This window comes from Eretmochelys imbricata, chromosome 3 (assembly GCF_965152235.1).
Source record: "Eretmochelys imbricata isolate rEreImb1 chromosome 3, rEreImb1.hap1, whole genome shotgun sequence".
In the NCBI taxonomy this organism is placed as follows: Eukaryota; Metazoa; Chordata; order Testudines; family Cheloniidae; genus Eretmochelys; species Eretmochelys imbricata.
Genome location: NC_135574.1, coordinates 60202804 through 60219928, shown reverse-complemented (window position 1 = coordinate 60219928; position 17125 = coordinate 60202804). Strand labels below are relative to the sequence as shown.

General features: G+C 41.1%; 1 protein-coding gene across 6 annotated transcripts in view; it reads right to left on the bottom strand.

Annotated features, from left to right (window-relative positions):
* The window catches only part of MYO6 (myosin VI), a 176528-nt gene that overhangs the window by 114840 nt on the left and 44563 nt on the right, over positions 1-17125 (bottom strand). For all 6 annotated transcript variants that reach the window (XM_077812706.1, XM_077812710.1, XM_077812705.1 and 3 more), the window contains exons 3-4: positions 7973-8042; positions 1813-1886 (exon numbers count right to left, since the gene is read on the bottom strand). In XM_077812706.1, coding sequence (XP_077668832.1) covers positions 1813-1886; positions 7973-8042 — 144 coding nt within the window. The remainder of the gene's footprint in view (positions 1-1812; positions 1887-7972; positions 8043-17125) is intronic.

Here is a 17125-nt window from a genome sequence, read left to right as displayed (position 1 = left end):
GCCACTGTATACCAATGTATCTCATTGGTCTTGGATGTATTGAACACCAGCATAAATCCATATTCTACTGGAATAAAATTCCATAGATACACAGAAAAACATTATGCAACAACTAAATACATAATATAGATAGTCTATCAAGCTAGAAAACAATTTGGTGAGAGACAACTTTATATTCACTTTTTTAAAAAGTTTAAATACTTGAACAGCAAAGGTAGCAGATCATACTATCCCGCATAGCAATATAGTGCTATTCTTCTGATGCACAGTTACAGCCAGACTAGATAGTCACAATTCCAGGGGTAGAGTGGGGAAGAATGAAGATTCCCTGCCTCACAGAGGAGTTATGTGGATAAATTCTTGAATGTGTGTGAGGTGCTCAGATACTAGTGATGATGACCAGATTACATAAATGAATAGTTAGATGCCTGAGGATGAGACAAGAGATACTCTTGTACAAAAAAGACCCTAAAAAAGCCAGATGATGAAGTGATTCAGGCTAACTGTTTTCATTTGCTGTTGTTCAGCTGAGAATACTGGAAAACCCCAAGAAGGGGGTTGGATATGGGCCACTAACCCAGGGTGCATGTTCTGTGTTGAAATGGGGAGAGGACTACACCTGTTCACAGAAAGCTTATTTCAGCTACTTCTGTTCTCACTATTTCTTTGAAGAAAATTGTATGAGTAAAGATGTTCAAGAGTCATCAGTACTGATATTAACACTCCTCTAGGTAGCTAGATAAATTACACACCACTGATTCTGAAAACAACATACAAATAAATCTTGTTTACTCCAATTATATTTGAAGTTACCAGGGAAAACTAGTTATGACAAAAATTGAACCAAATTTTATACAAAATAGATTCTGGGAAACACATAGGTAGCATTTATTTAAAACAGTGAAGCTAGATTCCTAAGCTGAAACACTTTCACTTTCGTCTTTTCTGCTTTAGATATCTGTTTTGTGTATTTTGGGTTTGGTTTTTGTTTTGTGTTTTGTTTTTAACTGCAGTCAAATAATTGACACTGCCAGCATGGTTTCTAAAGCTGATGACTGGTATTCTTGATTCTGTAAATAATTCATAGCTGTATAATGTTCAGCAACAACAACTGAAAATGGGTGAACACAATTTTGGATAGGAAAGCTTAGGTCTAAATAAATACATTTGAGTACAACTGATTTTTAATGCAAATGTTGCCTAGCTCTACCATCTCAATGCTGATTTCTTTTTTTAAAAAAAGGTGACGACAAATAATTTTATAAAACTACATGTCAGTAACTGGATTTCCCCCCCCCTCTAAACTTCTTGCATCTCTTCTATTTCACAGCTGTCATTGCCAGGGCAGATGGCAAGGACTAAATGTAATTTAGTCAGAATTCATTAAGTATAATTAGGCAATTTGATAGCAATATAAAAGATTAAGATGGTCATCTGAGCTAGAAAGTGTCAAAGGAGGCACCTGTTTGCTTCGTTCAAAAATAATGAAGAAAAAAGAGCCATCTTTGGTAACAGCAGACCTACTGGCAAAGTAACATACCTAAAGGAATGCAATTTGCTACCATGTAATAAAATAATGAACTAAACAACATACAGAAAGTCCAAATTACCTGATTAACTGACTACTTTTACCCATCTGAATCAGGTGGCACACCAGACTTTCCTTATAAAAAATCCTAACATTCATAAATGCTACCAATTATGCTTGGGCATTTAAACCCCTTTCTGCTATAAAACAAATATTACATAATAAACTGTACAATTACATTTATTTGGCATATTGTACAAGCTAATACACTATGGAATACTTACATAAATTCTGTCTTTACCGTACCGCACTTTGATATTGTGAAGGAGTGTAGCTTCATTTAAGTACATTAGTGAACCTGCAATTTAAAAACCCATACAGTTATTTTGACAAAATAACCATCTTAGTGTATGATCACTGAACTGAAATTCAGCATTAAGAAGAATTCTGCTTCCCCTCCTCTTTTCTGGCCCATAAGTAGTTTAATCCTGCTGATTTCTTCAAAACCTTTTAAAGGGACACTATCAACTTAAAAACCAAATTTATAGTTCTGTCTGGAAAATGTCTACCTACGTTTACTGTGACAACAGTAAAAAAGACATATCAAATAATATTATTTTCTTCTAACATTTAACAAAGAACATTAGAGCATGGAAGTGCCAATCTCTGATTTCACGCCGTCAATGATAGCAGCCCCAAACTCCCTCAATAGCTTTTCCCATCAGCACATTCATGCTTTCCTCCATACTGCCACTTACATACGACAACAAACTTCTTGTAAAAATCCATAAAGGCACCAACTTATCCTCCTTCAAATCTTTCTCTGCCTTTGTACATACAGAAAAATGCCATCTAACAGCTAGGTAGTTGCAATTGCTAATTCTCAGCATATCCCAGGGGTGATTTTCAAATGTTCACAACTTGGTCAAATCAGGGTGTATTTTCATGATGAGAACAAAAAGCATCCCTCTGATACCCGGACAATTGTCTTGGCCATATATAAAATCCCTGCTCCAAACTCTGTAGGTGTAGGCAAAGAAACTATTAGAAAAAAAATTAATGTAAACAAAACTACCTATTTTCCTTAACCTCATTGCTGAAAATAGGCAAACCAATTTTCCTGAAAAACTTTAAAAAAACCCATCTTGAGACAGAAAGCCAGCATAGAAAGTTTCACACTGAATGGTTAACGTTTGGCAAAGCTATAAAGAACTGAAAACAGTGCTAACAATGGAAAGTGTTAGGCAATCTTAATTCTAGGGCATCACTACCAGCTCCATCTATGTCAACAGCAGCATTATCCCTAAAGCTACTCTGTGAACATCTCTTATGTAGAGCTTCCTCAACCTAGGAACTTCCTCTACTTCCTCTATTCATTGTCTCTTTAGTTTCCGGTTAGAATTTCAAACACAAAACACACACATCCTTACTCTTCTGTTTCAAACAACACCTCAGACTGCTAAACTTTAAACAATCAGCAACACAAAATCATCTCTATTATTTCAGTTGGTTTCCTTTGTGCGTTTGACAGTACTTTATTTAGAGTCAAGTTTCACTGTTTTCTTGATGGTCAGTTGTACTTTCTGTCTCATGAGCTCTCTAACAACTCTACTGATGCATTAGTCATGTGCAAGTGCTCACCACACCCCACAAGACTACACTGACCCACAAAATGGAAGCAAGTGACCACTGTTTCTGAATTTGGGCCAGGAAGGGCTCTTTTCCCAGGATTCCTGCACAGAAAACCATGTTTTTTCTTCCTCAACTTCCTGAGACTCAAATGCCTCATTCTATTTCCAAACACCAGAAACAAAAAGCTTAGTATAAAATGGTACAAGACCCATTACCGATCAGGACCCTCTCAAGCCTTATCTTTATACACAGTTACTCAACATCCCTCTGCAACAAAACCATCCAGTTCTTATTGCTGAAGGTCAGCCTTCCAAGCTACTTCAATACACAAGGACATCATAGATACCCCTTGGAAACCCTGAAGCCAGGCTGGCAACTGGTAACCTCCTCTTCATCCTTCTTCTGCCACAATCAGCAGCCACAGTCCAACAGACCTTAGCAGTGGACAATATGAGCTTGGCAACAGCAGCGGAGCCCTGTCTGCCAATGCCATTCACTCCCTTCAGCAGTGAAAAATGAATCTGCCTCCTTCCCAAATGTGCCAGCCCAGCTTGCAGCAGAAGCAGATTCCCATGGCCGCCCTTTCATGTGTACAGCTCCAGCAAGAAGCAGCGCTTCCCTTTCTGGAACCTATCTAAGAGTAACTTGACTTCACATGGTCAGACTCCATCATATATCTCCAAATAGGCCTTGAACACGTGGACTGCTTAGGGAGGGCATCTTTCGCTATGGAGGATATGAATAGATACTAGCAGAAGGAAAACTCCTTTCCTACATGTCTAAGTCTTCTAAGGTAAGGTCAATGAAGGAAATACTTAGGCTTTATCCTGAGCAGAAGCTCGCTCTGGCCTGCAAATCCCTCAAATTGTTCCTCATCTTATTGCTCATACTAATTTCTCTCCTCCTGAGATCACCACCTGAGGGTTTCTTACTGAACTGGACAATCAGGTACTTAAATTAGATATTTATTTCTCATCCATATGTTCCATCCTACCAAACTCTTTATCCTTTTCCCCTCCAGGGGGATTATACTTGGATGGGGAGAGAAAAATCAGCCAAATAAACAACTTTTTTCTACACTCATGGTGAAATGTCTTCCTCTTCTGATTTCTCCCAGGAGTATAATTCAGATTCTAACCTTGTGGGACAAGTTAATTTCTTGAGTATGTGGAAATTTATAACCCCCTGACTATTAAAGGAGAGACCCCTCAAAATGAAAGAAAGTATAGTGGGGAACAATCTTCTCCTATTTCTGCATCTTTACAAAATACTGCTAAGTCAGAAAAAGTTCTTTGAAGGGAAGAGAGCAAGCTTAGGATCTTTATAAAATTCTGGCTAAGGATAAAGGATTTTGTTTTGTCCCTAAAATGAATTAAAATCTCTTTTCCCATCAAAGGGTTGTTGCTCCAGTTCAAGGGGTTATTATTCTTAAATTTTGTTTATGAGAAGGTCATGTGATACAGTAACAAAAGCCTTACTGAAGTCCTCCACAAGTTCTCAAAGATAATAACTAATGACTCAGAGATCTCTTCAGATAGTTTCTTTCATCAGGCCCTGCCAACCTGAAGACATCTAACCTGTCTAAGTAATTCTTAACTTATCCTATTTTAGACTCAGATCCTACCCCATTAAACTGATGTTCTCTATGTTAGTCACCCAGTCATTGCTAACTTTTTTGCTGAAAACTGAAACACAAAATGCATTTAAACAGTTTGGCCATTGCTGTGTTTTCTATTATTGTTTTTCCCTCCTCATTCAGTAATGGGCCTACCCAGTCCCTAGACTTCCTCTTGCTTCCCACGTATTTGTAAAATGTTTTCTTGTTACCCTTTATATTTCTACCTAATTTAATCTCATTTTGTGCCTTGGCCCGTCTAATTTCATGCTTGTTGAGGTTTTTTATGTTCATCCTTTGTAATTTGACCTAGTTTCCACTTCTTGTATGACTCTTTTTCGAGTTTCAGGTCATTGAAAATTTCTTGGTTAAGCCAGGTTGGCCTTTTACCATATTTCCTATCTTTCCTATGCACTGGGATAGTTTGCTTTTGTGCCTTTATTGTCTCTTTTAAAAAAACTGCAATCTCTCCTGAGCTCTTTTTTCCCTTAGACTTGCTTCCCATTGGATCTTACCTACCAATTATCTGACTTTGCTAAAGTCTGCCTTCTTGAAGTCCATTGTCTCTATTCTGCTGTTTTCCTCCTATCATTCCTGAGAATCATGAACTCTATCATTTCATGTTCACTTTCACTCAAGTTCCTCCCTGTTTGTCCGCATCAAATCCAGAATAGCCTTTTTGCTAGTCACTTTCTCCGTTTTCTGTAATAAAGAGTTGTCACTAATGCATTCCAAGAACTTGTTGGATAATCTGTGTCATGCTGTATTATTTTCCCAACAGATGTCCAGGTAGTTGAAGTCCCCCATCACCATCAAGTCCTCTGTTTTGGAAGATTTTGTTAAGTTGTTTTAAAAAGGTGTCATCCACCTCCCCTACCTGGTTAGGTGGTCTATTGTAGAACCCTACAATACCCTCATTTTTTACTGCTTCTATCCTTAACAGAGACTTTCAACAAGTCTGCCTCCCACTGCTATCTCAACATGGATGCTTCCTCTTTCTCCTCCACACTGCCTGGGCACAAGCAGGGAGGCACTGAAGGCACAGGAGAGACAATCAGCTCCCATCATTCATGAGAAGAAATTTTGGGGAAAGTACTGCTCATCCCTTGCAGTCCAGATAGCTCACTTGCTCTGTGGAGATAGCTCAATGTGCAGTCCAGGCAATGGCTAGGAGATGTGTAGGGATGGAGCATGCTCACTGCAGATGGAATCTTTGGAGAATTTAGTTGCCAAACACCAACAAGTCTCTACTGAGTATACAAGAGGCCACTATGTCAATGTGGGCAGCCACAAACCATGACACACATTGTTGAGGACTGCAAAATGACTCAACTTCCTAGAGGTCTTCATGCCTTGAACATTGTTGATAAGAACGCTATGGCTTGGCTTGACCAGATTGCATATGCCAAATAAAATAAACAACTAAATAAATATGAGAATTTATATTTAGATGCTTATAACCCAACCAAAATGGGGCGGATTTTCACAGAGATGGTAAAACGCATATCCCTGATACCACGGGGTAACCCCCTTACAAAACATCAAGTTCCTGCTCAAAAAAACTGAGGTGGTAGAGCATCTCAGTGAAATGGCAGTGAACAATTTTTTTAAAAACACAAACAAAGTATTTTTCCCTAGCCTTGTTCTCAGAAACTGCTCAATTATTTATTTGATACTTTAAAATCAATCAATAAATAAAAATAAGCCTGAGACAGACACCCAGCACGGAAAATTTCAGCCCAAATAGTTAAGAGTTGGATAAAATTATAAGCAACTGAAAAGACAACCTTCTAACAGAAAATGTTAGCTACCAGTGCTGCCTATAATGACCCTATACTGTACACGATATCACAAGTTTCAAATCTTGTTTTCCTCATTGTTGCAGAGTGGCTACATATCTAGCTTCAGTCACAGGAAGTAGATGCTATTGCTTTCAACGGGACTTGTGGTCCTAAGTCACGTAGTCTTTTTGAAAATCTCACCCTCTATGTATTTTATATTAAGAACAGCAGAAGCTACTTTTGGTGACCATGTAAAAGGCAATCTCAAACGTTCAGGCCAATGGTCCCTGGGAAGCAAAATTTAAAAAGACAACTTCTTCAGGTTTTTTTTTTTTTCCAGGAAATAAGCCACACTGCAGACAGATGAGATTGCATAAGGCAACAACAAAATTCTCGCCACTGCTGCCAGTTTAAAGGAGGAGGAAAAGTACAGAAGCATACAACAGCCTTAACATTTTGGGTATACAGCATCCCTCTTCCATTACTACCCCCAAACTTGAGTTCTGTCTGACAAAACAGGTAGTTTTTCAACACAGATCAAAAGATTGAATCAAGCCCTGCACTGCTGCATGTAGCTCACTCTACTGTCCATTCAACAGAAGAATTGTGTCACTACTGTACTATGACGCACATGTGATTTAACACACGTAAATCAAATTGACAAGAGTTTTGTTACAGTTTTATAAGAGTACTGCAGCTCACACACGGGAATGAAACATTCTGCTTTTGCATGCCTATTTGAGAATTGAGAACAGCAATATATGTAAGGTACAATTACCTCTTAAAATTGGTTTAGACATAGGATACATTAATGCAGGGGTCTCAAACACACGGCCCGTGGGGTTATTTCCTGCGGCCCGCCAAGCGCCCTGTGCCGCCCCCCCCACACCCTCCCAGAGTTATTTCCTGTGGGCCACCAAGCTTCCCTCCTCCCCACATTCCTCCTCCCCCCAGCGCGCCGCAGCCCCGCTCCTCTGCCTACCTCCAGGCACTTAGCGCTTTCCAGGAAGGAGCGGGGAGCCACGTGCTCAGGGGAGGAGGTGGAGAAGAGGGAGGGCAGGGGTGGGGATTTGGGGAAGGGGTTGGAATAGGGGCAGGGAGAGGGCGGAGTTGGGGTGGGGACTTTGGGGAAGGGGTTGGAAGAGGCAGGGCCTCATGGAAGAGGTGGAGTGGGGGCGGGGTCAGAGGCAGAGGGTGTCAGTGATGCGGCCCTCGGGCCTATGTACAAGTCCTCATGTGGCCCTCCTGGTGATTCAAGTTTGAGATCCCTGCATTAAATGGATCTTTATTGCTATAAATATTATGTGCAACTTCAAGCAAACAAACAAAGAAAAGTTGAGATCTGGTTACAAAACAAATGGATCCTTGCTATTACACACACACACACACACATACATTTTAAAATACAGTACTTACAATTATCCTCCACATCCTTTTTACTGTCCTCTTCTGCAGGAAACACTTGGTTGATAACAGCCAGAAAAGTCTGTCAGATAAAAACATTGATATTTTCAGAATTTAAACTGCAGATGGGAAGGCAGCTCTAAGATATGGTGAGCTATGTTTTAAATAAGTGTATTATTTGAGTTAAGAAAAAGTGAAAATTTGCCATTTCCATATTTTACTGTGGCAGGTTTTAGTGTGTTCACCCAACCACCGCAACAATGTACTTCTACTGCAGTTGCTCCTAAGGACACTGATCAAAGATTTGGGCCTCATCATAATCGGTATCATACAAACAAAGATATATCCCGATCAAGAGCATTTACCATTCTCGGATTTAGACAAATGGAGGGATGCTAATGGTAAAGATAGCTGCATTAAAGCAATCGTAGTCTCAACTGCATTACTGCTACTAATACTTAGGGATCTATGGATGAAAAATGCTAAGTGCTTTAAAGGTAAGCACTATCCCCACGTATTTAGATGCATCAGTGATGGGCATTACAGAAAACAGTAACACGGTTATATGTATTTTATTCAAAGGAAACAGACTCAGAAAGAATTGGACTTATTCAGAGTTATACAGCAAGTCAATAGCAGCTCCAGGAATAAGATCCAAGTCTCCCGATTCCTAGCATAGTACCCTCAAGCATGCTTTAGTACTCCTAACCCATTTAAATACATTCCCATTTTAAAATACACTACATTAGCTATATAAATAGTAAAACACAGTATATTCCCAAACACTGACTTCTGATTTTAAAAGCACTTCCTTTAATCCTGTATTTCAGTTACAAAAGAAAACCACTTAGCCAGTGTTCATCACTTACTGGAACGGAAAGCAAACTTGTCTCTTTAATACTCCAGAAACTGTAATTTATATTTTTTTAAAGGAAAGAGAAACATGCAGGAATAGATCTATCGGAGTGTCCACAGTGTACAAACATCTATTGCATTTTTCAACAAATTACACACTTTTGTTCAGACATTTTATCTGGGTCTATACAGCATGCACAGGTTATTTACATTAGAGAATTGTAGCTATCTATGAATGAACCTTGTTGTATCAATTAATGTTACAGCTGCTATGCTGTAGCAGCTGCTATGAACCTTGTTGTATCAATTAATGTTACAGCTGCTATGCTGAGGCAGCTGCTATGCTGCTACGCTGAGGCAGCTGCTATGCTGCTACAAAGCTAATTTCCATGAGGAGATGGGGATTCAGGCAGTGAGATTCGTCTACTTTATCTAAAATGGCAAAAAAGACAAGCAACAAGATCTTTGTCTATCAGAAGTAATGATCTTAACATTTTAAGCAAGTTTGTCTATTTAAAACTTTGTTCAGTGAGACACCCTCATGATAAACATCATGTTTTCTGTACCAGTTTAAGACACCCTCTTACTTCAGTATAATAGAAACAATACAGTGTAGGTCACACAATCTAAAATTGCACACAGTGTTAAGCAGCCGCTTTTGAAGTGCCAGGTTTCTTAAACTGAAGCATTAAAGCGTCTATAAACTAAGTTTCAGAGTAACAGCCGTGTTAGTCAGTATTCGCAAAAAGAAAAGGAGTACTTGTGGCACCTTGGAGACTGACCAATTTATTTGAGCATAAGCTTTCATGAGCTACAGCTCACTTGAGCTGTAGCTCACAAAAGCTTATGCTCAAATAAATTGGTCAGTCTCTAAGGTGCCACAAGTACTCCTTTTCTTTTTATAAACTAAGTGTTGCCAGTTGGAAAATAGTAAAAAAGCTTCCATGATTTCCTTCCCTGGTATAGAGACTCTTCATGGGTTATACACTCCTTGTCCTGCCACTCCCTTTTTTTCCCTCCTACCTCTCATTAGTGTTATGTGCTAAAACATTCTAAAGAAGGGGCTACACATTGCCTTGGAGATGGTCAGAATCTAGATTAGCCAGACGACCTTGGGAAATCTATATAGTTGCTAGATACAAATGTTGTTCAGTGAAGCATGTTGCAGCCATAGAGAGCCCTTTCATAGGCAACGCATGGCCAGGGGGAGGAATATACAAGATCAACTGCCTCCTCCCCCAGATTTCTGCTTGGTCTGTTGCAGGAGGAGGGACGGAAAAGGGTTCCCCCTGCAGCACGCTCAGCCCCTGTCCCTGGCAGCTGGGCCAGGAGCAGAAGGGGCAAGACCAGTCACTTCTCATGCAGACCACTCTGGGTCGCTGCTCTGCGCAGTCCAGCAGCTGCCTGAGAGAGCCTGGCTGAGGTGGTAGCAGCAGGCTAACCCCCTCCCAGACCCGGATGCTGGGGACAGGGGCCGAGTGAGCTGGAGTCCCCTCTCTCTCCCGGCATGTTTCCTTTCAGCCTGCTTGGGGGCAAAACCAGCCCTGTCAGTCACTGGTAGCAGAGAACTACTCAGCCTCCTGAAATTCTCCTCAATTGAAAACTTTCACAGTCAGAAAAAACTGAAATCTACATTCCTAAATTACTGATTATGTTAAATATACTTTGAAGGAAAAGCACAACAATTTCTCTTATTGAGAGCATTGTAAATCCCACATAACAAAAAACAAAACAAAACAAAAACAAAAACCACAAGTGTCAATTTCCATCTCTAATCTGGATGATCTATTTGTCTCCAGGGTAGGACAGATCTGAGCACTTAATTACCCAAAGAAAGGAAGTTTTCAGGAAAGCATGAACACAGTTTCCTGTTTCTCTTCATGCTAAGGTCCACAAATCTATTAAAATGGAGCTTTCATAGCTTTGTGCCTCCAGGATGGGAAGCACGATCATCCTTTAAATGTGGAAAACCAAAACAAGGACATGCATCTGACGAAGTGGATATTCACCCCTGAAAGCTTATGCTCCAATACATCTGGTAGTCTGTAAAGTGCCACAGGACTCTTTGCTGCTTTTACAGATCCAGACTAACATGGCTACCCCTCTGATACAAAACAAGGTAAACAAATACCTCCTCCACCAAACCATGTGCACTAAGGCATGGATAAGAATTCTGCCAAAAAAAGGAAATTCGCTAGGACTGAATGACCAATATGCAGAATTTGGTGAACTTCTGCTTTGTTGGCCATCTAGCAGGTTTCTACATTAGAGATATGAAAACACTGCCCTCAGATTTTCAGCTCCTAAGTGCTGGACTATGATACTTAACCAAAGAAGCTTAAGTCTTGAATGTACTTAGGAAATGAATGCTGTGACAATTTTGAGGACTGAATTAAAAGTATAATATTGGGTCCTGTTAGAGGAAGCTTCCAACTTTAAATGAAAAAACCAAAAGCAAAAATGTGTCTGATTGGAGATAGTAGCAATTAGGAGTCCTACTCTAATGGATAGGAAGTGTATCACCACCTCCTGCAGAGAGGTTCATTCTGGGTAGTGCTCTAAGGAGCAGAATGAGGTTCCAAGGCCATGCTCTATGACCTTGTAGGGCTGGAATAAAAGCAATGCCCTAAGGAAGCATTTAACATTGAGATTTGTATAAAACTTCCTTTTCATTAACATTTTAAGAACATTAGGCTACAGAGCCTTGACCTTTTTGCTTCAACATTCATACACCCACAACAAAGCCTTCCAGTAAGAACTCAAGGTTGCATGTCACTGGTATATCATTGTAATTAAATATGGACTTTGCACCAGGCAGTAGAATAAGTTGTATTTGTTGCCTCCTCCTTTGGGGTCCCTGAAAGCAATAATCACTTAATTCAAGTATTTATTGTCACCAAGTTTGGTCTCTGATGGACTACCAGTCTTGCATTAGCTCACCTCCTCTGTATGACAGAGACATCCAAGGAGCCAACACTAGATTATAGCTCTTGGGCTTGATTAATCTCTTTATCCAGAAAGATCTAAATAGGTATCACTGCTGCTCCCTCACCCCTCTTTTGTAATGTCCTGAGGAGCTCTGGGAAAAGTGGGAAGATATATGTACTAGGGAGCTTGACCAGGTTTGTAAGGTGCCACTCACCACCCCAAATCCAAGTTCCTGACAGAGAGGATGTAGAGCACTTTATTTACTATTTCCATATGCAAAAAGGGCAGTCAGAAGCCCACCAAACTGACCTGCAATGAGCAATGCATTTCAGAGAGCACCAGTCACTCTGCAAATCTGATTTTGCCCAATAAACTTTGGTGTTAATCTCCCCATTGATAGGCAGTGAGATGGTGTGGGGAAGACTGTCTGGTCCAGTTATGAATTCCATTTCGTTTTATGAATTCTATTGGTAATTGTAACAGTCACATGGATTATTATATCAGCCATTTTGTAGTAGGAACTTGACATGTAGTGAGGAAGCTGTCTGGAAAGCCATAACAGAACCCTCAAAGGCCATCAGCATTGAATGGCTCTCCCGTTGGGATACAGTGGAATTGCTACTACCAGGGCCATTGCCTCTGAATGGACTCTGCAGAGGAGTCTGTCTTGGGAGGAGAGAGCAGGAAACCCCCTGTTCAAAGCACATGGCTGTGAGAACTGGGCTTTTTCCCCCATAACTAAAGAAAGAAAGTCCATTTTCCAAGGGGTGAGTGTCATGACCAGAACTGGTCTGTTATCCATGGAAGGAGCTATGGACTGAGGCCTCAATGAATCATTGTGTTCTAGCTGATGGATGCTGTGCTGTCTCCATCTGTTACACATACCCTGAACTGAACTGGGAAGATGTGTAAAACAGAAACAAAACCAAAACCATGATTCTCTGCATTCACCAGTTGTAAGAGCAGAGAATACAGATCTGCCAATGGATGAAGTAGCAATACAGAAGGGATACAGAGAATTACTGGATAGGTACCATATGAACTCTGGATCACTGAAGCATGCCTGTGTATCAGACCAGAAATCCCAACAGGAACCAACAGGAATTAGGTTTGCGTCTCTTTGACACCACTTTCTATTATGGCCATCTTCATCTTCTGTTAACATTCTTCTGAGATAAGGTCTTTTACCTGTTAGATTCATTCTCAGTTCAGGCCTATGACTGGCTTCCCTGGCACCATATATTTGTGTTTGCCCTGAATCAAAGATACTCCAGGAACCACATCACTCCATGTTTCAGAGAAGCAGCCATGTTAGACTATATTCACAAAAAGAAAAGGAGGACTTGTGGCACCTTAGAGACTAACAAATTTATTTGAGCATAAGCTTTCGTGAGCTACAGCTCACTTCATCAGATGCATTCAGTGGAAAATACAGTGGGGAGATTTATATACACAGAGAACATGAAACAATGGGTGTTACCATACACACTGTAACGAGAGTGATCAGGTAAGGTGAGCTATTACAAGCAGGAGAGATTAATTCAAGCCTAAGTTAATTGTATCCAGTTTGCAAATTAATTCCAATTCAGCAGTCTCTCGTTGGAGTCTGTTTTTGAAGCTTTTTTGTTGAAGAATTGCCACTTTTAGGTCTGTAATCGAGTGACCAAAGAGATTGAAGTGTTCTCCAACTGGTTTTTGAATGTTATAATTCTTGATGTCTGATTTGTGTCCATTTATTCTTTTACATAGAGACGGTCCAGTTTGACCAATGTACATGGCAGAGGGGCATTGCTGGCACATGATGGCATATATCACGTTCGTAGATGTGCAGGTGAACGAGCCTCTGATAGCGTGGCTGATATGATTAGGCCCTATGACGGTGTCCCCTGAACAAATATGTGGACACAGTTGGCAACGGGCTTTGTTGCAAGGATAGGTTCCTGGGTTAGTGGTTCTGTTGTGTGGGGTGTGGTTGCTGGTGAGTATTTGCTTCAGGTTGCAGGGCTGGTCTGTAAGCAAGGACTGGCTTGTCTCCTAAGATCTGTGAGAGTGATGGGTCGTCCTTCAGGATAGGTTGTAGATCCTTGATGATGCGTTGGAAAGGTTTTAGTTGGGGGCTGAAGGTGATGGCTAGTGGTGTTTTGTTATTTTCTTTGTTGGGCCTGTCCTGTAGTAGGTGACTTCTGGGTACTCTTCTGGCTCTGTCAATCTGTTTCTTCACTTCAGCAGGTGGGTATTGCAGTTGTAAGAATGCTTGATAGAGATCTTGTAGGTGTTTGTCTCTGTCTGAGGGGTTGGAGCAAATGCAGTTGTATCGTAGAGGTTGGCTGTAGACGATGGATCATGTGGTGTGGTCTGGATGAAAGCTGGAGGCACGTAGGTAGGCATAGCAGTCAGTAGGTTTCCGGTATAGGGTGGTGTTTATGTGACCATCGCTTATTAGCGCCGTAGTGCCCAGGAAGTAGATCTCTTGTGTGGACTGGTCCAGGCTGAGGTCGATGGTGGGATGGAAATTGTTGAAATCATGGTGGAATTCCTCAAGGGCTTCTTTTCCATTGGTCCAGATGATGAAGATGTCATCAATGTAGCACAAGTAGAGTAGGGGCATTAGGGGATGAGAACTGAGGAAGCATTGTTCTAAGTCAGCCATAAAAATGTTGGCATACTGTAGGGCCATTCAGGTACCCAGAGCAGTGCCGCTGATTTGAAGGTCTACATTGTCCCCAAATGTGAAATAGTTATGGGTGAGGACAAAGTCACAAAGTTCAGCCACCAGGTTTGCCGTGACATTTTCGGGGATACTGATGGCTTGTAGTCCATCTTTGTGTGGAATGTTGGTGTAGAGGGCTTCTACATCCGTACTGACCAGGATGGTGTTTTCAGGAAGATCACCAATGGATTGTAGTTTCCTCAGGAAGTCAGCGGTGTCTCAAAGATAGCTGGGAGTCCTGGTAGTGTAGGGTCTGAGGAGGGAGTCTACATAGCCAGACAATCCTGCTGTCAGGGTGCCAATGCCTGAGATGATGGGGCGTCCAGGATTTCCAGGTTTATGGATCTTGGATAGCAGACACAATACCTCTGGCTGGGGTTCCAGGGATGTGTGTGTGCAGATTTGTAAATCTCCCCACTGTATTTTCCACTGAACGCATCCTATGAAGTGAGCTGTAGCTCACGAAAGCTTGTGCTCAAATAAATTTGTTAGTCTATAAGGTGCCACAAGTCCTCCTTTTCTTATCACTCCATGTGTTTGCTACAGTTTTCTCTGTCATCCAGAGCCCAGATCAGAAAAATTGTCCAGGAAGAGATACATGAATTTTCTTCTTTTCTAAAGCCAGTATAATTCCTACCAAGATCCTGGAGAGAGACCTTGGGAGCACATGTAAAATAGTATGGTAATATTTGAAGTTGGGAAAAGAAAACAGCTGCCATCCATCTGCAAAACACAAGAATTGCCTGAGGATAATAAAATGGGAATGCTTTGAAGACAAGCCTCCATTCAGAACTTACTTAGATGTTTCAGACAGGGCTCTGCTCTGCTTGTCCCCGATTCTCTGAGGCTAGAAATAGCATTGGGAGCAGGTGGCAGTATTCCAATCTGAAGTAGATTTTGGATTACTTCATTCATGTCATGGTCTTTCCAGGTTGCTGAGATTGGGAATGGGACAAAGTTGCTCCTGAAATTTTTGCACAGCTTTATAGGGTCCCTCCCCACAAGTGCCAGTGAGCTCATTTGATCAAACCTATAGGTAGCCCTTTTGCTCCCAAATTGAAAGAGCCAGGCACCAATTTAGGGTCTAACTCCAGACAGAGCCATTTGGGAGATAGCTCTGAGGCAATAATGAGTAGCTAATGATCCTGCTACCACTTGCAAAGAGATATTTTCTCCTATGTACTTCACAGACTGCTTCAACTTGTCACATGACTTGTATTCCTTTCCACAGTGCGTGTCAGGAGTCAAGATCATAAGTTGAATTTTCTGTTGGCTCTGAATAGCCGCAGCTTTCCATAAAGTTTATTGTACCACTAAGATAGCTCAGAACTGATTTCCCTGAGTATTTGATCCCAAGAACCAAAGCCCCATATAGCTGCATGAAACATATTTGAAGGACACTTTTTTATTCTTCTCTTTCCAAAGAGAAGTCTGTAGGACATGTAATTTTTAGGCCAAGAGGCACCATACTCACAATATTGTCCACCCATGCTAGTACTGCTTGTGAAAGCACACAGAGTTACTTAGGAATCAGATAACAATTCACATTTGTTTGTTTATTCATTCTTGCTGGCCTGAGGCTACCTGAGAGTTTCCATGGCAAATCAGGGGCTCAGATAATGCCTGCCTGGACTGGGCTGCCAGTGATGTGTCCACATATTGAGGAGGCCACTCTTTCAGGTAAAAAAAATCTCCCACAATTAGAAATTCTGAGTCCCTGTCCCCTGTGGAAAATACTCCCATTTAACTTTGGTGATGATACCAAGTTAAATATTGACCAGTGCACACTGAGGAAACTTCTACCTTAAAGAATGAAGGCCGGCAGAGGGTGTGGTAGAAAGAAAAACAGTGAACCAAGAGGCCCCTCAAGGCCTTCTGGTTCCTCTGCATCTACTTTCATCTGTGAGGGGAAGAGGTGGTGGTGCTGGCAAGGCTTAAAATCCTGCAACAGAAGCTTGGAGCAATAACCTGGATATTAGGGCACTGTGTCCCACAGCAGCCACTGAGAATGATGGTCAATAATTTAGGGCATGGTGACCTGCAGTGCCAGCTGCAGCCAACAGCCTAATGCTTTCCCAGGCTCATAGGAGTGACAAGAAAACCCTATTAAAACTTTCCAGGGTAGATGAGAAAGGATATATAGATAATTTATCTAGGTCATTTGCAGACTTCTTACGACTAATTTCACAATACGCAGTATACTCCAACCTGAAAGTTCTGGTTCTGGCTCAAAGGTGTAAACAGGCTGAGGTGCCCATTGTATCTATCTGTGGCTCTCAGCATGATGAAGAATGACATCAGATGGCATTACACTTTGCTTATATTTTTATCAAGCAAAGATGACCAGCTTCCTATTCAGGTTTCTTCCTAAGATATATACCCATGTCCCCCAGAAAAGGAAGGTCTGCTCTGTCACCTCTTGACCTGTGACTAGAGAGCCATCATCTCTAAGACAGATCCTGAGCCAGCCTCAATATGGGAAAAGTAACACTGCACAGAAAGATACACACATATTCAGTTACTTACTATAGATACTTCAGACACATGGAAATCTGACAACCAGAAACTGTGTGTTTCTTGCCAGTGGGAGCCAGTATTGCAGAATTCAATATTATAATCATTTTTCTTTGTACCTGAGGAAGCTGAGGCAAAGGAAATGTTAAGTGAATTGC